Source organism: Aotus nancymaae, unplaced genomic scaffold, assembly GCF_030222135.1.
Source record: "Aotus nancymaae isolate 86718 unplaced genomic scaffold, 86718_ANA_hifiasm-v0.15.2.pri h1tg000011l, whole genome shotgun sequence".
NCBI classification, from domain to species: Eukaryota; Metazoa; Chordata; class Mammalia; order Primates; family Aotidae; genus Aotus; species Aotus nancymaae.
In genome coordinates this window covers 46,756,631-46,781,466 of record NW_026988422.1, presented here as the reverse complement: position 1 = coordinate 46,781,466, position 24,836 = coordinate 46,756,631, and the positions used below count along the sequence as shown (strand labels likewise).

The 24,836-nt window shown below is 37.3% G+C and overlaps 1 protein-coding gene across 1 annotated transcript in view; it reads left to right on the top strand.

Annotated features, from left to right (window-relative positions):
- KCNH5 (potassium voltage-gated channel subfamily H member 5) overlaps window positions 1–24,836 on the top strand; it is a 357,848-nt gene that overhangs the window by 38,647 nt on the left and 294,365 nt on the right. The window contains exons 3-5 of the mRNA XM_012464182.3: window positions 268–374; window positions 4,834–4,962; window positions 24,454–24,569. Of these exons, the coding sequence (XP_012319605.1) occupies window positions 268–374; window positions 4,834–4,962; window positions 24,454–24,569 (352 nt within the window). The remainder of the gene's footprint in view (window positions 1–267; window positions 375–4,833; window positions 4,963–24,453; window positions 24,570–24,836) is intronic.

Here is a 24,836-nt window from a genome sequence, read left to right as displayed (position 1 = left end):
ACAGTTAAATACTTTGGTAACTGAAATTTGAACTATGTTGTGGAACTGGTATTATTCAGCTAAATCACCTGTATGAAATCTGTGCATACGGGAACTGCGTAAAGCAAGAACTGACTATCATGGTTTGACTATTTTTGTTCATTATATAGAAGCAACATTATGTTTTGTAACCACACTTGACTATTTAATCAAAGATAACTATGTAATTTTTGTAGCATTTGAAAGGCAACATGAAAGTGAAATGGATTGTTTGTTTTTGTCCCCCAGTTTTATGTATGGGGAATTGACTGACAAGAAGACCATTGAGAAAGTCAGGCAGACTTTTGACAACTACGAGTCAAACTGCTTTGAAGTTCTTCTGTACAAGAAAAATAGTAGGTATCTCAATTATTAATAAGATGTGCCACCTCTTTATTAATACTATGTTTGGTAAGTCGTAGTGGTGCTAAAATGTAGAGAGCATGTAAAACTTCTGTTGCTCCTTTTCTTGGCAGGGGCAGAGGTTACTGGTGAAATTAGATAATAAAATTAATAAATAATTCTACCTAGGAAAAGCAACTTTTTGAGGAATGGAAGAAAAATGTGATGCATCTTAAATATGACTTTGTTTGTATCAGGTAGCAAAATACTTTATAATAGATACTTATAATAAAGACCCTATAATTATGCGACAACAACTAAAAATGACAGATAAATGTATTAATTTCTTCTTATGTTTAAAGAAAACAGTAATTGCTAACATTGGATATGTGCAATTACCTTTCTACACAAACTTAGGCAATGTGAATATGTGGTAGCTACTTAAGGGGAATCTCTACCAGTATGGCCTTTTGCCAGCCTCGGACTCTTTTGTGAGAAAGTCTAGTAGAAGTAGCCATTGTTCTCAGAACAGGTCATTCACATTTGGTAGATTGTATTGATTGTAGTGAACTTTTTCTTGGATGAGATTTGTATGTGGTAAGGTATGCATTATATAATGACATAATATCTCATGATACAGACTTTCCATCAGAGTTTGGAAGGAAAAAGCCAACCCAACAAAAACCAAGTGTAGTTAGCAACTCAGTCCCCTTTCTAATTCACTTTATTTGCATGGTTACTTACTTTTTTTTTTTTTTTGCTGTTTCCTCAAATTGTTCTTTTTTTTTTTTTTTAAACGAACAGTCACTTCATAAATGGGTCAATTATTTATCGTTAATAGAAAGTGATAGCAAAGTCCATTATTATCTTTGATGGAAAGTGGTGGCTACTAAATTCTTCCCAAGTTCGGAAAACATTCTAGCTTTAACAAGAAACGTCGGTGCCATGTTCAGTGCCTGTTGGATCTTATGGATCATAATTTATCTCTCCATTTACTTCAGACATTTTTTTCTCTGTGGAATATTTGGAATTAAAATTTGATTTCTTTTTTTAACCTTCCTCTTCTAACAAAGGAATAACAGTGTTAGGCATTGCCTCAAAGTAGTGCACTTGATAATGGAAACATTTGTTTTTAGTGGTTTTACTTAAGGAATGTCTTATTTTTCATTTTACATCAAGGCCAAAGAAATATTTCAGTTTGAAGTCATAGCTAAATGTCCACTGGCTTGTCACCTAGAAAACAATCCCTTGTGAATGATCAACTCTGTCCTCTGCAAGAGAAAAGGCAGGCTGTATGTGCTTCTGGGTCTTTTTCACCAGGTCTAAATACATATTGATAATTTGTAGGGGACCTGTATACCAAAAACCCTTCATTTTTATATAGTTTGTTAACCCTTCAATAATTTAGATATGTACTCAAGTTTAGCAAATGATGTAAGCGTATTCCATATTACTAAGGTCATTCACTCTCTGATGTTTAAGCAGAATAAACAAACACTGGCCTGACTTTACAGCCTCAAAGACAAGTCTGTAGTTTCTGAGTTTCTCAAAAACTATCTTAGACTAGGTGACATAGCAAGACCCTTCCTCTACACCCCCCGCCAAAAAAAATAACTGGATGTGGTGGCACATGCCTATAGTCCCAGCTACTCAGGAGGCTGAGGCAGGTGGATTGCTTGAACCCAGGGGTTCAAGGCTGCAGTGAGCTATGATCATACCACTGTATTCCAGCCTGGGTTACAGAGAAAGACCCTGTAATGACAACCACCACAACAAAATATCTTAGTGGAATTTCTGTTTATTAACTTTAAATCATGTTTGTAATTACCTAAATTTTACATTTCTGTAAGTCCTTCCAAGATAGTTTAGATATTTGGCCTTATGTTAATGGATTGAAATTATTATCTGACCATTGTTCAGGGCTATCTGGTTCTTTCCAGATAACTCTGTGTAGGTAAGTGCCTGCTTATAGCCAATAGGATATATACCACATAGCATTGTAGATTAAAACTCGTGCCTCCTTTCTGTGTACTATCTACATTGGGTTTTGTTTTTGTTTTCCTCTTTAGTAAAGGTAGGTGTTATCCATGTATTATAATGGAGTTCTGCTATTTAAATGCAAATTTTAAAAAGTCTTATAAATAGCTGAAAGTTTTTGAACATGATCTGAAAAAATTATATTTTTGTGGTTAAAAAAATGTTAGGTAGAAAAATTCACATCTGTAGACATGAGTATCTGTCAAGTATTTGGTGATAGATCCTTCTATCTAGTCCCAAGACTGCTTTGGGGAATGCCTACCTGCCAAGTCCTCCCAATACTTTTGTTTAGTAATTAGGTTGAACACCATTTTGCAAATGGGGGAATTGAGGCATCTGATTGAATATACATCATCATTGAAATTTCAGTTTGCAGCCTCTGCTCTGTAGGTCCAGTGCTCTGATTAGCAAAGGGCTGTTTCTACTGTGGGGAAAGAAATGGTAGCTCTGGGATGATGACTTAAAATAGTTCTTTCTGTGTACTCAAAGGTAGAACTGACAGCCGAAGCATCTCCAAATCATCAATGCTGGAGCATTGCACCGAGTTTCAGCAGCAGCAGGTTCCTCTGCTTAACACTCCGAGACTCCCAAGCCCCCTGAACCCCAAATCCAGAGTATGAAGAATCTATCACCAGATACTTGGCAATACTCAGCCTACTTGGGGAAGTCTGACCCTGTGGCTTGGAAAGTTGAAGAACAGTTACCTTCATATTTAAAGCAGTTTTACAGAGAGCCCAGACTCTATGCCAGAATTTGAAAAGTTGCAGTTTTCACAGGAAGGCATGAAATTTAACATCATCTGTTTCTGTTCACATTTCTAACAGACCTTGGAAAATGACTTATTTTTTAATACCCTTTTCTCTTTGTTTATGACCTTTCTGCCTCAAGCTCACTGTGTTGAAACAGCCATAGGTCATGTATCCACTAACATCTGGGTCTGGTGATTTGTAAAACTGTGCACATCACTCACAGTTCCTGGACATGCTGTGTAAAATAAGAAAACAGAAAAAAATGGACAAGCCTCTCTGGGAGATGATGTGATTATTTTTGAGGTCCCTATCTCATTCTACCATCATTTTGGAAAGGGCCACTTCTTCCATAGACCCCCTGGGGTTACAGAAACCTGATTGTCACAACTGAATATTCCCATAGAAATCTCCTCTCTCTAATTCTCTGACTACTTGAGCCTAGTAGTTATCTCATCTTGTCTAAATGAAAAATTCCCCTTTGTGGTGACATTAGGTGACTTTTTTTTAAAAATTTTTTTTAGGCCGTGGGAATAGAAGTGGTTCTTTTTCCGTTCCATTGGAAGCCACTAAAAGGCTATCAGCTCTTACCTACAGACTATTAATAGCTGTACATTTCACTCCCCAAATCCTAAACCTTACAAAAACCTTTATGTCTTAAAATAGAGTATTTGGAGGGGCTTTACTGCACTGTAGCTTGAAGAAAATATGAGAAATGTGTTTCTGATTATAATGTAAATGTGTCTCTGATTGTAATGGAACCTTCCCTCAGTGTTGTATCACTAATAGATAATTACACCTTTGAGGGCATTTTTTGTTCCTTCACATAGTTCTTATCTGTTATGTACCAGTTCCTGACTTGTTCAAATTATAAGCCTTGAATGCTTTGAAACCTTCTGTCCTAGAGGACAGAGTCTGCAGTAGCCATCCTTTAAAGAACGTGGTGATACAGTCCACCTTCATGCTCTTGGAGTGAGGGAGGTAGGAAGCAGTGGCTTGAAAAGATGCCTGGGGATCTCAAAGGCTGGGACCTGCCTTTTTTTCCTTCAGGTTGCCTTAATGGTTTCAGGTTCTGTGTACCTCAGGCATCAAGTTTTGCTGACATCCTTTTTTTCTGGTGTGGGGATGCAGCCAAAACTGTAGAGCTATCATATAAGTCCATCTGACTGATGAGAGAGCCTTGGGATAGAAACAGTATTTTAGATGTTCCTTCAAGAGGAATGCTTATTAGAGGATCAGGTATGGCTGTTGCAGTTAATTGGAAACACTTGTCAAAGTGACAAGAAGAGACAAGCTGAAGCAGGTAGGAGTGATCACAATTGGTAAGAATCTCAAAAGAAAGGTGGTGAGAGCAGCAGTGGTTGAGGGACGAAAACCTACAGGTGATGCTGGGACGGCTTAAGCAGCAAGACTGCCTTTGTGTTCCTGCATCTTGAAGTGACAGCCTGCGCTTTACTTTAGAATTTTGATATTTTGGTTTGAATACTGTGTTTGTTAAATGTGAACAACTGGTAGTTGATATAAAATTAAAGGCTTATTGATTGTTTGTAGTAATTAATACACTATTATTTTGGTGTTGATTCCTGGCATAGCCATTGGCAGCTAAAGGAAGAAGGCAGGCAGGGGACCAAACCACTGCTGTGGCCATGTCACACTTTAATGTCCTTTCCCCTCCCCCTCTCTGTTACAGGAACCCCTGTTTGGTTTTATATGCAAATTGCACCAATAAGAAATGAACACGAAAAGGTGGTCTTGTTCCTGTGTACTTTCAAGGATATTACGTTGTTCAAACAGCCAATAGAGGATGATTCAACAAAAGGTAATTTTCAAAAGAATTACTACACTGAAAAATTAGGCTGTTGCTAAAAGATCTTGTAATTTTACCTCCGCTGTTGAACTGGAAAACAAAATTCTACTATGTGGCCCTTCTTTTGCTACATTGCTCGGAATCTGTTTTATTCTATCGTATTGTTGGAATGGAAATAGCATGGCTATCCAAAGTTGCAATATTGATTGGCTAACTTATAGTGTGAGTAAGAAATTTTATAGGGCATTTTTTTTTTCTGTTTTTTTTTTAGTCAAGGTCTCACTCTGTTGCTTGGGCTGGAGTGCAGTGGTACCAGCTCAGCTCACTGTAAATTTGTCTCCCAGGCTCAAGTGATTCCCCCCACTTCAGCCTCCTGAGTAGCTGGGACTATAGGAGTGTGCCACCATATCTAGCTAATTTTTGTAGAGTAAGGGTTTCACCATGTTGCTCAGGCTGGTTTCGAACTCCTGGGCTCAAGTTATTTGCCCACCTTGGCCTCCCAAAGTGCTGGGATTACAGGCATGAGCCATGGTGCCTGGTTGAGCATTGTTAATTTTGAATCAATATAATTGGAATTTCAATATCTCATACAATGGTGAACTTTAGAACCAAAATGTAACAATTGGTGGGATGGTTTGGGTGAAATCTAACTAGAGCTCAGTTGGTTAGTTGATTGAAGTTTGTTGAATTAATTAAAGTTGTAATAGTTGACTTTTTCAAGTTACTTTTCAGTTTTTATTTATTCTGTTGTGTAGTCCCAAGGGTTAATGTTGCTAGATTATGGAAAGAATAATTTTGTCATCAGGAGAGTGGCTGGCAAAATGCAAACCTTCTGACTGTAGTCTTATTGCCTATCATAGTCAAAGAGACTTCTATAGAAACCACTGGTCAGTGGCGTGTGGTTTTACCTCCTTTTCTATGTAATTTATTCCGAATTTATTCTCTCTAATTATGTTTAAATTAGAAACTGGCATCATATAAATGAAGAATTTCGAGTAACCTTAGAGGTAGTTTTTATGAAATGTTATTTTTAATAATCTCTTAGGAAACTAAAAATAAAATGTCTTCCTCTTGCATTTGGCAAACATTGCCTTTCCTTTTTTTAAAAAAAACTGGCATAGAAGCTTTAATATGTTCAAGTGTAATCATAATTATAGAAAAAATCACATTAAGTTTATTCCTTGTATAGGAACTCACATATATAATATTGTATCTGCTCAGTTTCTGGTTAACATCAAATTGCAAGAGGAGAATTTTTACAGTGTGCAAACCATTCAAAGTATGACATAGAAAAATTTATTTGTACTTTGAAGATCGAATAAAGTATTCAGTTTGGACCCATACTGCCTGTTTTACAATGGCTTTACACATAGACTCAGTGCCTGGGAAATTTAAGATAAATATAAATACTATTTTTAAATTGAACAGTCTTCTAATAGTATTTAGGTTTAATGCTCGTTTGCTTGTTTTAAAATTCATGGTGCTCCATCCAACAGCCAGAGAATACATATTCTTAACCTCACATGGAGTGGAGCATTCACTAGATAGATCACATTCTGGGTCATAAAACCTACCTTAATACATTTTAAAATATATAAATCTTAGAAAGTATATTCTCAGACGAAAGTGAAATTAAACTAGAAATGAGTAACATAAAGATATCTGGAAGATCCCAAAATATTTGGAAATTAAACATGTTTCTAAATAACTCACAAATCAAAGAAGTAGCCTTAAGATGAGTTAGAAAAATATTTTTAACTAAAGAAAAAATGAAAATACAATTTATCAAATTTGTGAGATGCAGCAAAAGCAGTGCTTAGAGGGAAATATGTAACATTAAATGCATATATTAGAAAAGAAGAAAGACATAAAATCAATAACCTCAGATTCTTCCTTAGGAAACTAGATAAAGAAAAACAATTTAAACCAAAGCAAATTGAAGACAAGAAATAAACCTTACAGCAGAAATCAATGAAATAGGCAACAGGATAACATTAGAGAAACCCAAAGCTGGTTCTTTGAACAGGTCATTAAAGTTAGTAAACCTGTAGCCAGGCTAACTGAGAAAAAGGGGTAAATACACAAACTACCAATATCAGAAATTAAGGAAGGGCCACTATTCCTCATCCCATGGATAGTCAGAGTAAGGGGCTACTGCCAACAACTCTAAAGCTACCATTGATAAATTGGATGAACAGACCAGTTCCTTGAAACACACAAATTACCAAAACTTACACAAGGAGAGATAGCACTCAATTGCACTCTATCTATTTCCAAAACCAAGAAAAGACCAGGTGTAGATGGTTTCACTGGTAAGCTCTACCATACATTTAGGGAAGAAATAATAGCATTTCTTCAAGTCTTTTCCAGATAATAGAAGCAGAGGCAGCTCTCTTAACTTGTTCTGAGGCTTGCACTACCCTTATAGCAAAACCAGAAAAAGACATTACAAGAAAGGAAAACTACCGACCAATATTTTTCATGAATATAGATTCAAAATCCTCTACAAAAATTGAATCCAACAATGTCTAAGAAGAATTACACATGACAACCAAGTGGAGTTTATCCCACATATATATGCAAGGCTGGTTTAACATTCAAAAACCAGTTGCTGTAATCTACCATATAAACATGTAATTCATGAGATATGGAAGAAAAGTCATGATTATGCCAGTCAGCACAGAAAAAGCGAGGAAATCCAGCACGTGTTCATGATACAAACTCTCAGTAAACTTTGAATAGAGGGGAACTTCTCCAATTTGATAAGGAATGTCTATAAAAAGCCTATAACATTCTATTTTTTCTTGTACCCATTAACTATCCCCCTACCCTACCCCTAACTACCCTTCCCAGCCTCTGGTAACCATCCTTCTACTCTCTATGCCCCTGAGATCATTGTTTTGAGTTTTACATAACTAAAAGAGTTTAACTGAATTGTTTATAATACAAAGGATAAATGCTTGAGGGGATAGATACCTCATCCTCCATGATGTGACTATTACGCATTGCAGGCCTGTACATCTCATGTACCTATAAATAGATGCGCCTACTATGCAACCACAAAAATTGAAAATAAAAAGTTCTACAGCTAACAAGGGTCTATGTCTTAAAGTTATATATTTTAAAACAAAAGGTAAATGATTGGCACCTGATTTGTGACCTAACATATTTTGCAAACAAATTTTTCTTGCCTTCACACATGAACGGTAACCAGACTGAATAAAAAACTTTAATGTCATAGTCTTTTCCTCTCAAAAAATATGCATTTATATTTACATTAGATGATTATTGTTTTCTCTCATTTGCTTTAAGTGATTTCATGGCACAGCTGAAGTTGGCCAAAGAAAGTACGGTACTTTCACAGCAGTTTTGACTGGCCGAACCTAAGTGGTGGTGTCAGTAACTACATGTCTATTTATGGAAACTGAAAGTCAGCAACATTTTGCAATGAAGTTGGGGAAAGGGTGCTGATAGTGAAGGGTTGACTTTTCTTTCTGAAATTAATGCCTCTCCATTTATCTGCATCCCCACATCAGAATCACAGAATTCTTTGTAAGGCATAGGTTCTTTGAAATGAATAATTCATTTTTATAAAAAATGATATTTGAATAAGCTCCAGACAACTTAGACCACTTGATTTTTTAACTATGGGTTTGATAGACATGTAAATTAGAATTTATAGGGAAAATCAGACTCCATTGTGGAAAGCATTAGAGAAAAAGATCTCTTTCTAGTGCCAGAATCTGTAGATGAGCTTATTTTAAATAGACTTTTATTTTGAGACTTCTCTGTATCTTCCAAACACATAGCAGATTACTGAAAAAGTATTGTAGAATGTAACTATGAATGGTGTGTATAAGCTACTTTCTATTATTCATGTGAGCTGCACATTTAACAAGAAAAATTCAATGGAAATAAAATATTTATGCCATTAAGTCATCATCCTACCATATCTTGAAGCTAGCAGTGTAGGAAAGTATGTTTTAAAATATTGGCATAAGCATCTATCTTTGAACTTATTAAATCAAGTAAAGGAACCATGGAACTTTTGGAAAATAATGGATGAGATGACATGCTAACACAGTAATACCAAAATAAATTGGGCGTAGACCATTGAACTTGGATATAGTAGACTTGCTGTTGATTCAGTTTTGGGCACCAGAGTTACTTAACATGAGCCTTTTCAGGACTCTTATAGGAATATTTTATCCTCCTTGTCTTACCTTTATTTTTTTCCCAACCAAAAATTGAGCACACAGTATGGCACAGGCATCAGTCTAGGTCCTGGAAATAAAGTCCCTTCTCTCACATTCTAGTGGGGAGACAAATGAGTAAATATATAGTGGAAACTTTCTTTTGATTGCTCACATTGTCTTAGTAAAAACAGGAATCACAGTTATTAACTGAGAGTAAAGATGGCAAAGGATGTGAGAAGAGTGGAGTGCATCTGAACTGGTTATTTAAGAGAGTGGAATAGTGAGTGGAAAGAGAGAGACAACAGGATTTCTGAGCAGCACAAAGGTCCGTTTCAGGGCAGTGGTCATAAATCTTCTGGTTATCTATGAGTATAATTTTGTGTTTTAATCCACTCATATTTAGTCAAAGAGGTGCAGATGCAGAAGTAAGTGAAGAGTTGTGTTTATCCAGTGTTGCAATTTGGTCAGGTGAATAAGAGAAGACTCAGGGACTTCAACGACCTGGGAGTTGAGGATGTTTACAAAAGTGTTTGCAAAATTTTGAAGAAATACTTCATTTATTAAAAATTCTGCCAGCAAACAAGAAATAGCATTTTAGCATTCTGCACAGGCAAGTGAATCTACACACTGGCAAAATTGAAATGTAATCCCAGAGCAAGGACTTTCTACCTTCTTAACATGAAAAGGGGCCATGTGATTGGAGCAAGTGTCCAAGTTCTTTGAGCATTTGCCGAAATTGACCAAAATTAATATCAATCTGCTACTTGTATCAGTATTTTTGCCAAGAAACTTAGACATATGGTTGAAAGACTTGAATAAATGGACTCATTCTGAATTTTATTTCTGAATCATATCTGGGACAATAACCATAACGTGTGATGGCAGCCAACGAATTTCAATGCACCTCTTCCTTGTAATCAATCTATGATTACCAAACTTTTATTCTGTTTTGTCTTTAAACTGACTGGTATTGGGTGATGTCAATAATACCTTTGATGATACCATGATGGATAGTTGCAAAAACCATCGAAAGAGAAGGAAACCAGTGTTGATGGAGTAGTTAATATATACCAAGAACTTTATATTTATTATTGGTCATTTCTATAATTTTGAAATTAGTATTGTTATCTCCAGTTTACTGTTGAAGATTCTGACACTCAACATCTGACTGATTTCAAATCCCACGGTCTCTCTATTGTACCCATGCTGCCCTGTCCTTCTCAGTGGAGACTTAGTGTTGAGGTTTAACTGCCTAAATCCCCTGCTTTCCTTTTTCCCCACAGAAATGAAGCACAGGTTGACAATATGCTCATTCAGACAGATTTATACTGCTTTGAAACAAATGAACTAACGGATAATAAACTAAGGGGGCAAAGTGTTCTTGTTATCTTTTGTTCCTGGTATTGAGGTCTTGATATCGTTGTTCAGATAATCAGTCAGTGGTACGTGATACATTATTTGTAATACTACAAAGAGGAAGATTACAGCCAAGAAATCCATTCTGTTCATTATCTGTATGTGTTCTAAAAGAGATGGCCTAAATCTCTGCCCATTTATACTGTACAGTGTTTTCAAACAGACTCCAAAACTGCCAAGATAATTACATGTGAAATATCTTGTGCCAAATAGTTATGGCATCTTCTTGCCAATAATTGAGACAAAAAATTCTTGTAGAATAAAAAATAACAGCCAAAATAGCAAGCTTCTTCTTGTGGAAGCCAATGGTTTTCTTTAGAGAAGAAACAACAGATGAAATATGAGTAATTATACTATGTAGTCTCTTTGGCCAAGAGTATAATTGTTTACCTAAGCTTTTTTCTTATAGATTAGAATCTTGTGTTGCAGTCTAATAGATTGATTTAACTGCTTCTGTGACTTCTTTTTATTTTTAAGATTAGACAGTCCATGACAAAGAGGTTAATTGCAACCCAATAGAGCTAAACTAATGTTTTATTAAGAAGGAGTTGGCATCCTGAGCTTTTAGGAGAACAAACGTTCTCATAATACCATGAACAACTTACAGAGCAAGTATTAGGCTCTTCATATTCAGCTATCTGTTCGCATTACCCTATATCGACCACATCTAAGTAACATCAGCAAACTTTGCTGAATAATCAGTCATGCCAGTGAGGTCTCTGTAAAGGTGAGATCAGTAAATGTATCACTGGGAAAAGTTAGAACTGCTGATACGTCTTTTTTTCTCTGACCTAGACAGCATGGCAGCTCAACTTTTTCAAAGTTTGTACAGTAAAAGTTGGTGAGAGATCAAATTAACTAATTTAGCTAATAATAGGTAATGCCAGACGAGTTCAAGAACACAAAGGGATTAGTGGAAGACATCGTTAGTAATAGCAAAAATTTAGAATTTACTTCAATGTGCGTTATTGGAACAAATATGTGATTAGGAAGGAGAAAATGCTTAATTCTCTGAGTTGATAGAGGTGCAGTCAAGAACCCAGTGCCATAGTGGGTTGGTATGGAGGCGGATGCGAGAGAAGAGAAACTGAAGGCTGTCATGTTTCTATGACCATTTCACCCAAAGCAATCTACAGATTGAATGCCACTCTTATCAAAATACCAGTGTCATTTTTTACAGAATTAGAAAAATGATTCTAAAATTCATATGGAACTGAAAAGACCCCAAAGAGCGAAAGTAATCTTATCAAAAAGAATAAAGCTGGAGACATCACATTGCCTGACTTCAAGTTGTATTATGAAGCTATAGTAACCAAAACAGCACAGTACTGGTATAAAAAATTGATCAATGGAACAGAATAGAGAATACAGAAATAAAGCCACATTTTTACAGGCAACTGATTTTTGATAAAGCCAATAAAAGCATACATTGGGGAAAGGCGAGCTTTTTCAATAAATGGTGTTGGGATAATTGGATTGGCATATGCAGAAGAATGAAACAGGACCCCCTATCTCTTGTCATATACAAAAATCAACTCAAGATGGGTTAAAGGCTGAAACATAAGACTTGAAGCTATAAAAATACTAGAAGAAAATCTAGGAAAAACTCTTCTGGACATTGGTCTAGGCAAAGAATTCATGACAAAGACCCTAAAAGCTGAGGCAATGAAAACAACAGACAAATGGAACTTAATTAAACTAAAAAGCTTCTGTACAGCAAAAGAAAGAATTAACAGAGTTAACAGATGACTTGAAGAATGGAGGAGAATATTTGCAAACTATTCAACAGAGGACTAATATCAAGAATTTATAAGGCACGCAATTCAACAAAAACAAAAAAACAACTCCATTAAAAAGTGGGCAAAGGACATGAATAGACATTTTCTAAAAGAATACATACAAATGGCCAACAGTATATGAAAAAATGCTTGACATCACTAATCATCAGAGAAATGCATATTAAAACTTCAATGAGATATCATCTCACAACAATCAGAATGTCTATTAAAAAGACAAAAAATAACAGATGTTGGTAAGGATATGGAGAAAAGGGAACTCTTGTACACTGTTGGTGGGAATGTAGGTTAGTACAACCGCAAATGGAAACAATATGTAGATTTGCCAAACAACTCAAAATAGAACTATGATTTGATCTGGCAATCCCACTACTAGGTATGTATCCAAAATAAAATAAATCTTTATACCAATAAGATACCTGCACTCGTATGTTTATTGCAGCACTATTCACAATTGCAAAGATATAGAATCAATCTAATTGTGGATCAGTGGATGACTAGATAAAGAAAATGTGGCATATATACACAATGGGATGCTACTCAGCCATAAAAAAAATGAAATCAGGTCTTTTGCAGTAACTTGGATAGAACTGGAATCCATTATCTTAAGTGAATCAAGTCAGACACAGAAAGACAAATATTACATATTCTTACTCATAAGTGGTTGTTACAAATGTGTGCACATCGATGTAGAGAGTGGAATGATAGACATTGGAGACTTGGGAAGGTGAGGGCATGGGAGAAGATGGATGATGAGAAATTCTTAATGAGTACAATACATGTTATTCAGCTCACAGTTACCCTAAAAGCCCTGACTATTATACAATTGATGCATGTAAAGAAATGGCACTTGTACCTCATAACTTCATATAAATTAAAACCAAGACTATCATGTTTCTTATGGCTTCTGCTTTTTTCAGTAACACTTTTGGCAGGGATTTGTGCTGACAGTAAGGAGAGAAGGATAGTATAGGTGTCATGAGAAAAAATGCTAACTCTTTGGAACTGGAACTGCAAGAAGGCCCTAATCAGAGACAAATAAAAAGATTATTGAGTAGCTCAGAAACCTCATCTTTGAATGCTCCCATGATTTTAATGTGGACTAAAACATTTCTTGGCTTTGCATTGATTCTCCATTTTCTAGGGCATTTTGATGGCAAAACTCATAAATGATTACTCAATTTTACTAACACCTTTGGCTTTGATTTCTCTAGGAAGAAAGAATCCTTTCCAAGTCTTTTCTCCTAAATTTCTGTCTTCTGGTATGTCTGAGTCAGTTCAACATTTGCCACCACTTTCTTTTTTCTGCCAGCAGTTTCCCAATTCTCCTTCTGAAAGCAGATTATAATCCACAACACTTCCAGAATTCCTTCCCTAACTTTCCCTACTATGCCTTTTCTACCTTCTCCAACCAAAAGACTTCCTTCATATAAGCTATTTTAATACCTAAGAACTGAATATACTTTCTCCTTTAAATTTTAAATATTTACATATATAATGCGGATGCTGTACTCCTGATTAACTTATTTTCTTGTTAATCATCATTAATTCATTCACTAAACAAAACCATTCAATAAAGCATTCCACAAAAACAGATCTAGTGCCTACTATGTGTTAGTCAACCAAGGTAATATGATCTGGCTCTGTGTCCCCACCCAAATCTCATCTTGAATTGTAATCTGAATTTTAATCCCCACATTGGGGAAGGGACCTCATGGGAGCTGGTTAGATCATGGGGGCAGTCCCCCCATGCTGTTCTCATTATAGTGAGTAAGTTCTCATGAGACCTCATGGTTTTATAAGGAGATTTTCAACCCTTGGCCCCGCACTTCTCCTTCCTGCCTCCATATGAAGAAGGATGTGTTTTTTTTCCCTTCTGCCATCATTATATGTTTCCCAAGGCCTCCCCAGTCATGCAGAACTGTGAGTCAATTAAACCTCTTTCCTTTATAAGTTACCCAGTCTCAGGCAGTTCTTCATAGCAGCGTGAGAACGGACTAATGCACAAGGATAAAAAATATAAGATCTGGCACCTAAAAGTCACATGATGCAGTAAATTCCCTGTTCATCTATGTTCAAGTGTTACTCAGAATATGCTGATTTAAAACATTTTTAGAATGATGGGTTAATATTACATTTTTCTTTCATTTTCTTTTTATTTTTTTAAATCAATAAAGTCATTTTTATTCATGGAGAAAAATGCATGTGTTTTGTTTTTACTGTTTAAAAATAATTTTTTTCTTCAAAAAAACAAAATAAGGTAAAGAAAAGAGGTGAAATATTCCTTGATCACACTGACTTCCTGTGTGAGGTAAGGTACACACATACATTTTAACAAGCTTTTTTTTCTATGAGAAACTGCTGCTTCTTCATTAAGAAACACAGTTGTAGTGTGTGCTCATAATGCTTCAAATGAAAAACCAGAGGATGACAATAAGCTTTCATTGTCACATTTCTCCTTCCTCACATGTACTTTCATGTATGATACTGTGAAATCAGAGAAGACATGCCATTTGATGATTCATATTCTTTTATGTATCATTTAATTTGTTCCTCAATGTCTTCTTTTTTTTTTTTTTTCAAAATATTTTCTGGATAAACCTTTTTACACACAGGGAATGAAAGTGGGCTTTTCTTTTAATCCAACTGAATTATACCAAGGGGTGTAATTTTACCTATTTTAGAAACATGAGCCTTCAGTAATTAAAAGGTTGTCTTGGAATTTTCTAGAAATAGTCAAGGCAATTATAACATTTTGTTGATGTAAGGTGCACAAATCGTCACCAGGTAAAATTGTAATATATCTGTGACTAATGTAGTTACTGTCATCTGAAGACACCCTCACCACTTTTACCAAACAAAGCAAAACCGAACCAAAAACCAATGATAATAAAACAAAATGAGATTTATTTTAAATCTGATTTTTAAAGTTACAAATACAATTGATTTATTTTATGGTATATCTTATGCCAGGAACTTTTTCAAGTGCTAAAAATGGAGGGCTAAACAAGATTTTAGAAAGAGTGATTATTATATTAATCAACAATTGCATTAGTGTTGTTAGTGCCAGGTAAGTTATGCATCTCATGATGTACATGTACAGAGGAGGGCACCTCTCATTTGTGGGTGGATCAAAGAAGCATCGAGGTAATGTTTTAACTGAGTCTGTAGTTACCAATAAGTGTTAGCCAAACAGATGGGGGAGGGAAAAGACATTCCAGGCAGACAGAATGATTGTAACATGAAAATATGGAAACCTAAAACAGCGTAGGGTGTACAAAGAATTCCTAGTAGATTTAGTTTTGAATTTATTCTTTATTTGATTTGCTATTGATTTTAATAAGGCTGGGATGCAGAGCATGTATGAGAAAGTGGTAAGAGACAGATGCAGAGCAAATCACTGGGATCAGAAAATAAATGACCTGAATACCAAGGATATACAGTGTTATCCTGGAGTCCTCCAGTTTCTGTTAAAGGGTAACAGGGTAAAAGGCATGTGCTTTAGAAAGAACTTTGCAAGCAATGGGGTTATGGTTTTAGAATGTTGCCTAAATCAGGTGAAAGATGGTATGTTGTCTGACATAGTAGGAGTGCAGAGAGGAGATTCAATTTGAGAGATATTTATTAATGTTATAATCTATAAGGCTGGGAAATGTGTGTGTGTGTGTGTGTGTGTGTGTGTGTGTAGGTAATAGTGAAAAGAGAATAGTGAATTTCAAGTTTCTGATTTTGGCAGTTAGAAATATCTTGGGGCCATTTGACAAGATCAGGGATGTGTGAATGATGCAGAGTTGGTGTTGAAGGAGGGAGATGGTATCAATTTTGGACATATTGAGTGTTGTCAGATGCCTGTAGAACACTGTAATAAGAAAAGGCCAGTGGCTAGTTAGACATGTAGGTCTGGCACTCAAAAGAAAAGTCTCAGTTTGTCATAGAGATTACATGTTGGTATTTTCATTAATGTTGAGTTTTTAGAGAGTTGGTGGCATATCTGATACCTTTTTTTTTCTGCAGCACATTGTACAAGGTAAGCCTTAGGGTTGCATACAGTTCCCAAAACCTAATTTTGTTTGTTCTAATTACTAGGATGGGGTTCATTAATGAAGAAGAAATAAAGACTTTCCATCAATTGATGCCAGTTTATTTCTTTTCAATCCAGTTATTGAATATATAGGGATCTGAATTGGTGGGGTGATACAAAGCTTAAATGAAATCAGAATCAGCCTGAAGAATAGTAATAAAGAATGATGTCACCTTCATTGTATGGTTTGACAGAGATATTAGGCAGGTGTATTTCCAGAATTTCTTCCTTCATATTTTTGCCGTATCATCTGAAATTTTATCATTGCAATAATGCCTTTGGAACATCAGGAGTTTTTCATTTTTAAGGAGTTGCCTGATAAATGATCTGATGAAGGGTAATTGTGTAGAGGTTATCAGATAGTGTTAATAAAATTTTTTAATGGATCAGAGATTTTGAGATGTCTAGAGAAAGGATAATTGAGACAGGACGAGAGTATGGCTGGTTAAGTTCTATTTGTTCACCTCTCATTGCATTTCCTTGAGATTAATGATTTTAATAATGGCAATTTGAGGCTCCAGAAGAAAATTCTTTCCCATTAAATTTGCATTTCTTTCTCTCAAAATCACTGCTTTTTCAGAAGACATTATTAATAATTCTAGATATTCCAAAAATAAATTTAGGTATCACTGTAGTTGTTAATAACAGAGAAATAACATTTTGCTATGTTACAAGGAAGATGGGAGTGTGTGAGATGAACCATAAAAAGTAAGACTTCTTGAGAGAGGGATCCAAGATGGCTGATTAGGAGCAGCTCAGGATTGCAGCTCTCAGTGAAAGCACAGAGGGTGAGTGGACACCGCATTTCTAGACGGATTTTTATTGCCCACAGACCAGGAGATTCCCAAGCAGAAGAGCCCCACGGGTGGCCAGTGTGGCTGGTTTGGCCGGCGCGGCTGTTTTTGCCGGCGCGGCTACTTTGGCCAGCATGGCTGTTTTGCTGGCACCTTGGCACGGCGGTTCTCTGTACAAAATACATGGGTCCAGGCACCATTTTAGCTGGCTATTGGAGCTCTGGGAAGGCAGAGTCACCCATTCATCTGATAAAAAAGGGGACTGAAACAGGGAGCAGGCCAGGAGATTCCTGGGCAAAAAAGCGCCACAAATCTCAGCGCCGCTGTTTCAGTCAGCGCAGTGGGTTGCCGCACGGGAAATCACATGTTTTCAACAGGCAACTGGAACACTTGGGAGAGAGTTGACTGTTCAACTAAAAAAAAAAAAAGGGCTCTGAGGCAGGGAGCCAGGTGATCAGGCTCGGCTGGTCCCACCTCCACAAAAAAACAGCAATCGGAAACACTCTGGATTGAGTTTCACAGCAAGCACAGCTGAACCCGCGACGGTCCAGCTCTGTGGGGGAGGGGTGTCCGCTATTACTGAGGCAATACACGACTACAGAGGTAGTCTGCCATTGCTGAGGCAGCCTGCCATTGCCGAGGCAACCCGCCATTACAGAGAGAGTCTGCCATTGCTGAGGCAGTTCTAACTACACCCGTATAAACAGGACTGCAGGGAAGTTCACACGGCAGCTGGGCGGAGCCCACAGGAGCTCAGCAAAGCCTCTGCAGGCAGACAGGGACTAGGCTGCCTCCTCACTGGGTAGGGCAGCCCTGACAAAAGGCAGCAGCACAAAAGGAACTCATAAATAAAGCCCTAACTCCCCAGGACAGAGCACCTGGGGAAAAAAAAAAGGGTTTATGAGTTCTGCTGCAGCAGACTTAAATATACATGCCCAGCAGCTCTGAATGAATATCGGAGCTCACAGCTCAGCACTTGAGCTCCTATAAAGGACAGACTGTCTCCTCAAGCAGCTCCCTGACCCCTGTATATCCAAAGAGTCACCTCATAAAGGAGAGCTCAGACTGACATCTGGTGGGTATCCTTCTGGGACAAAAATAGCAGAAGAAGAAACTGGCAGCAACCCTTACTGTTCTGCAGCTGCTGCAGGTGATCCCCAGGCAAGCAGGGCCTGGAGTGGACCTCAGCAGTCCTACAGCAGAGGGGCCAGACTGTTAGAAGGAAAACTAAGAAACAGAAAGAAATAACTTCATCATCAACAAACAGGATGTCCACTCAGAGACCCAATCTGAAAGTCAGCAACTACAAAGATGACAGGTAGATAAATCCACAAAGATGGGAAGAAACCAGCGCAAAAAGGATGAAAACACCCAAAACCAGAATGCCTCTCCTCCTACAAGGGACACAACTCCTCACCAGGAAGAGAACCTGCTGGATGGAGAATGAGTGTGATGAATTGACAGAATCAGGCTTCAGAAGGTGGGTAATAAGAAACTTCTGTGTGATAAAAGAAGATGTTCTAACCCAATGCAAAGAAACTAAGAACCTTGAGAAAAGATTTGATGAAATGCTAATGAGAATAAACAACTTAGAGAGGAATGTAAGTGAATTGATGGAGCTGAAAAACACAACATGAGAATTTCGCGAAGGATACACAAGTTTCAACAGCTGAATTGACGAAGCAGAAGAAAGGATATCAGAGGTCGAAGATCAACTCAATGAAATAAAGCGAAAAGGCAAGATTAGAGAAAACAGGGTAAAAAGGAATGAACAAAGTCAACAAGAAATATGGGACTATGTGAAAAGACCTAATCTACGTTTGATAGGTGTACCTGAATGTGATGGAGAGAATGAATTCAAGCTGGAAAATACTCTTCAGGATATTATCCAGGAAAACTTCCCCAACCTAGCAAGGCAGGCCAATATTCAAGTCCAGGAGATACAGAGAACACCACAAAGATATTCCTCAAGAAGAGCAACCCCAAGGGACATAATCGTCAGATTCACCAGGGTTGAAATGAAGGAGAAAATGCTAAGGGCAGCCAGAGAGAAAGCTCAGGTTACCCACAAAGGGAAGCCCATCAGACTCACAGCGGATCTCTCAGCAGAAACCCTACAAGCCAGAAGAGAGTGGGGGCCAATATTCAACATCCTTAAAGAAAAGAACTTTCAACCCAGAATTTCATATCCACCCAAACTAAGCTTCATAAGTGAAGGAAAAATAAAATCCTTTGCGAACAAGCAAGTACTAAGATTTCATCACCACCAGGCCTGCTTTACAAGAGCACCTGAAAGAGGCAGTAAACCTAGAAAGGAACAACTAGTACTAGCCACTCCAAATACATACCAAATGGTAAAGAGCATCAACACAATGAAGAAACTGTATCAACTAACAGGCAAAACAGCCAGCTAGCATCAAAATGACAGGATCAAATTCACACATAACAATATTAACCCTAAATGTAAATGGGCTAAATGCCCCAATCAAAAGACACAGACTGGCAAATTGGATAAAAAGCCAAAACCCATCAGTGTGCTGTATCCAGGAAACCCATCTCACATGCAAGGATACACAAAGGCTCAAAATAAAGGGATGGAGGAAGATTTACCAAGCAAATGAAGAGCAAAAAAAAAGCAGGAGTTGCAATTCTCTTCTCTGATAAAATAGACTTTAAACCAACAAAGATCAAAAGAGACAAAGAAGGACATGGCATAATGGTAAAAGGATCAATGCAACAAGAAGAGCTAACGATCCTAAATATATACACACCCAATACAGGAGACCCAGATACATAAGGCAAGTTCTTAATGACTTACAAAGAGACTTAGACTCCCACACAATAATAGTGGGAGACTTTAACACACCATTGTCAATATTAGACAGATCAACGAGACAGAAAATTAACAAGGATATCCAGGACTTGAACTTGGACCTGGACCAAGCAAACCTAATAGACATTTACAGAACTCTCCACCCCAAATCCACAGAATATACATTCTTCTCAGCATCACATCACACCTATTCTAAAATTGACCACATAATTGGAAGTAAATCACTCCTCAGCAAATGCAAAAGAACGGAAACCATAACAAACAGTCTCTCAGACCACAGTGCAATCAAGTTAGAACTCAGAATTCAGAAACTAACTCAGAACCACACAGCTTCATGGATACTGAACAACTGGCTCTTGAATGTTGACTGGATAAACAATGAAATGAAGGCAGAAATAAAGATGTTCCTCAAAACCAACGAGAATGAAGACACAACATACCAGAATCTCTGGGACACATTTAAAGCAGTCTCTAGGGGAAAATATATAGCAATAAGTGCCCACACGAGAAGCAAGGAGAGATCTAAAATCGACACCCTGTCATGAAAATTGAAAGAACTAGAGGAGCAAGATCAAAAAAACTCAAAAGCTAGCAGAAGACAAGGAATAACTAAGATCAGAGCAGAACTGAAGGAGATAGAGACACAAAAAAACCCTTCCAAAAATCAATAAATCCAGGAGCTGATTTTTCGAACAGATCAACAAAATAGACAGACCCCACTAGCCAGAATAATAAAAAAGAAAAGAGAGAATAATCAAATAGATGCAATAAAAAACGATAAAGGGGATATCACCACAAATTCCACAGAAATACAAACCATCATCAGAGATTATCACAAACAACTCTATGCACATAAACTAGTAAACCTGGACGAAATGGATAAATTCCTGGACACTTGTATCCTCCCAAGCCTAAACCAGGAAGAAGTTGAAACCCTGAATAGACCAATAACAAGGTCTGAAGTTGAGGCAGCAATTAAGAACCTACCACCCAAAAAAAGCCCAGGTCCAGATGGGTTCACAGCCAAATTCTACCAGACACAAAGAGGAGCTGGTACCATTCCTTCTGAAACTATTCCAAATAATCCAAAAAGAGGGAATCCTTCCCAAATCATTTTATGAGACCAACATCATCCTGATACCAAAACCCGACAGAGACTCAGCAAGAAAAGAAAACTACAGGCCAATATCCATGATGAACATAGATGCAAAAATCTTCAATTAAATACTGGCAAATCAATTGCAACAGCACATCAAAAAGCTTATCCACCATGATCAAGTAGGATTCATCCTGGGGATGCAAGGCTGGTTCAACATACACAAGTCTATAAACTTTATTCACCACATAAACAGAAACAAAGACAAAAACTACATGATTATCTCAATTGATTCAGAGAAAGCCTTTGCCAAAATTCAACAGCCCTTTATGCTAAAAACCCTCACTAAACTAGGTATCAATGAAACATATCTCAAAATAATAAAAGCTATTTACAACAAACCAACAGCCGATATCATACTGAATGGGCAAAAACTGGAAGCATTCCCTTTGAAATCTGGCACTAGACAAGGATGCCCTCTCTCACCACTCCTATTCAATACAGTACTGGAAGTTCTAGCCAGAGCAATCAGGCAAGAAAAAGAAATAAAGGGTATTCAATTAGGAAAAGAGGAAGTCAAACTGTCTCTATTTGCAGACGACAGGATTGTATATCTAGAAGACCCCATCATCTCAGACCAAAATCTTCTGAAACTGATAAGCAACTTCAGCAAAGTCTCAGGGTACAAAATCAATGTGCAAAAGTCACAAGCATTCCTATTCACCAATAACAGACTTAAAGAGAGCCAAATCAAGAACGAACTGCCATTCACAATTGCTACAAAGAGAATAAAATACCTAGGAATTCAACTAACAAGGAACGTAAAGGACCTCTTCAAGGAGAACAACAAACCACTGCTCAACAGAATAAGAGAGGACACAAACAGATGGAGAAACATTCCATGTTCATAGTTAGGAAGAATCAATATCGTGAAAATGGCCATACTGCCCAAAGTAATTTACAGATTCAATGCTATCCCCATCAAGCTACCAAAGACCTTCTTCACAGAACTGGGAAAAACCACCTTAAACTTCATATGGAACCAAAAGAGAGCCCGCATAGCCAAGTCAATTCTAAGCAAAAAGAACAAAGCGGAAGGCATCACACTACCGGACTTCAAACTATACTACAAGGCTACAGTAATCAAAACAGCATGGTACTGGTACCAAAACAGAGATATAGACCAATGGAACAGAACAGAGGCCTCGGAGGCAATACAACACATCTACAACCATCCGATCTTTGACAAACCTGACAAAAACAAGCGATGGGGAATAGATTCCCTGTTTAATAAATGGTGTTGGGAAAACTGTCTAGCCATATGCAGAAAGCAGAAACTGGACCCCTTCCTGACACCTTACACTAAAATTAACTCCAGATGGATTAAAGACTTAAACATGAGGCCTAGCACCATAAAAACCCTAGAAGAAAATCTAGGCAAAACCATTCAGGATATAGGCATAGGCAAGGACTTCATGACCAAAACACCAAAAGCATTGGCAGCAAAAGCCAAAATAGACAAATGGGACCTAATCAAACTCCACAGCTTCTGCATGGCAAAAGAAACAGTCATTAGAGTGAATCAGCAACCAAGAGAATAGGAAAAAATTTTTACAGTCTACCCATCTGACAAAGGGCTGATATCCAGAATCTACAAAAACTAAAACAGATTTACAAGAAAAAAACAAACAAGCCCATTCAAAAGTGGGCAAAGGATATAAGCAGACACTTTACAAAAGAAGACATACATGAGGCCAACAAACATATGAAAAAATACTCATCATTACTGGTCATTAGAGAAATGCAAATGAAAACTACATTGAGATACCATCTCACGCCAGTTAGAATGGCGATCATTAAAAAATCTGGAGACAACAGATGCTGGAGAGGATGTGGAGAAATAGGAACAGTTTTACACTGTTGGTGGGAGTGTAAATTAGTTCAACCATTGTGGAAGACAGTGTAGCGATTCCTCAGGGACCTAGAAATAGAAATACCATTTGATCCAGCAATCCCATTACTGGGTATATATCCAAAGGATTATAAATTGTTCTACTATAAGGACACATGCACATGAATGTTCATTGCAGTACAGTTTACAATAGCAAAGACCTGGAACCAACCCAAATGCCCATCAATGATAGACTGGATAGGGAAAATGTGGCACATATACACCATGGAATATTATGCAGCCATCAAAAACGATGAGTTCATGCCCTTTGTAGGGACAAGGATGAACCTGGAAACCATCATTCTCAGCAAACTGACACAAGATCAGAAAATCAAACACCGCATGTTCTCACTCATAGGTGGGTGTTGATCAATGAGAACACATAGACACAGGGAGGGGAGCATCACACACTGGGGTCTGTTGTGGGGGGAAATAGTGGAGGGACAGCAGGGGGTGGGGAGTTGGGGAGAGATTGCATGGGAAGAAATGCCAGAGATAGGTGATGAGGAGGAAGGCAGCAAGTCATACTGCCATGTGTGTACCTATGCAACAATCTTGCATGTTCTTTACACGTACCCCAAAACCGAAAATGCAATAAAAAAAAGTAACACATTGAAATTCAGCTTTATTCTCTTACATCTGCACACAAAGACATTGAAGGACTGTTTTTATTAGAGTAAGACTCGCTGCTGTAACAAATAAATCCCCACCTTTCAGTGACTTAATACAATAAGCAGCACATTTCTTGTTCATATAACAGTCCAAGGCCAAGGATCCTGGCTGGCATATGGCATTTTCCCACACAGTTATTCAGCAGCTTTGCTGTCCACTTGGGGCTTGTTGTGCATCCTTCCAGCTGGTAGAAAGAAGGAGAAATTATGGAGAGGTCAGAGTTACTTCTTAAATCATGGCATGGAATTGACACACATTACTTCTGTCTACATTCTGTTGGTGAGAACCAGGGACATAGGCAATACTAAGATGCAAGAAATTCTGGGAAATATGTTCCTGGTTGGACTGCTGTTACCCAGTTAAGAAACCTATACAATGCAAAGAGGAGCACAGAGTTTTGTAGACAGCTAGCTTCCTTGGCTGCAGGGACTATATCACAGATATGGGCAAAACACAAAGGTCACACATAAAAATTACTAATTATTTTATAGCTACCTTCAAATATATGAGCATGTCTATACAGAAGGAAAGAAAATACTTCTGTTTGATACTTTGCATTCATTTTGGATATTATATGGTTGGTAAGATCCTTTTAATACTATCAAGAATGTTGGATTCCTTATTCATAGTGTATGAAAAACTGAGACTTTTCTTTTCTTGTTTTTAAGGTTGGACGAAATTTGCCCGATTGACACGGGCTTTGACAAATAGCCGAAGTGTTTTGCAGCAGCTCACACCAATGAATAAAACAGAGGTGGTTCACAAACATTCAAGATTAGCTGAAGTAAGTATGAGATGAACTTTGCTTCCCAAGATGGTGGTGTTGGTACATTTTTCTTCCCCAAAATGATTGAATATAGATATATCTGGCTATGATCTTATAAATACTTAGCTGATAATTTGTATTTCCTTTGTAGAAATATAGAAATCCCAAATATTTCTGTTTATTCTCTCCAACTTTTGAAATGGGAATGCAGCTTTTGACATCGCAGGTCATGTCTATAGAGTATAAGGTTTTCTTTGAGCATATGAGATAGGGAGTTCATTCATT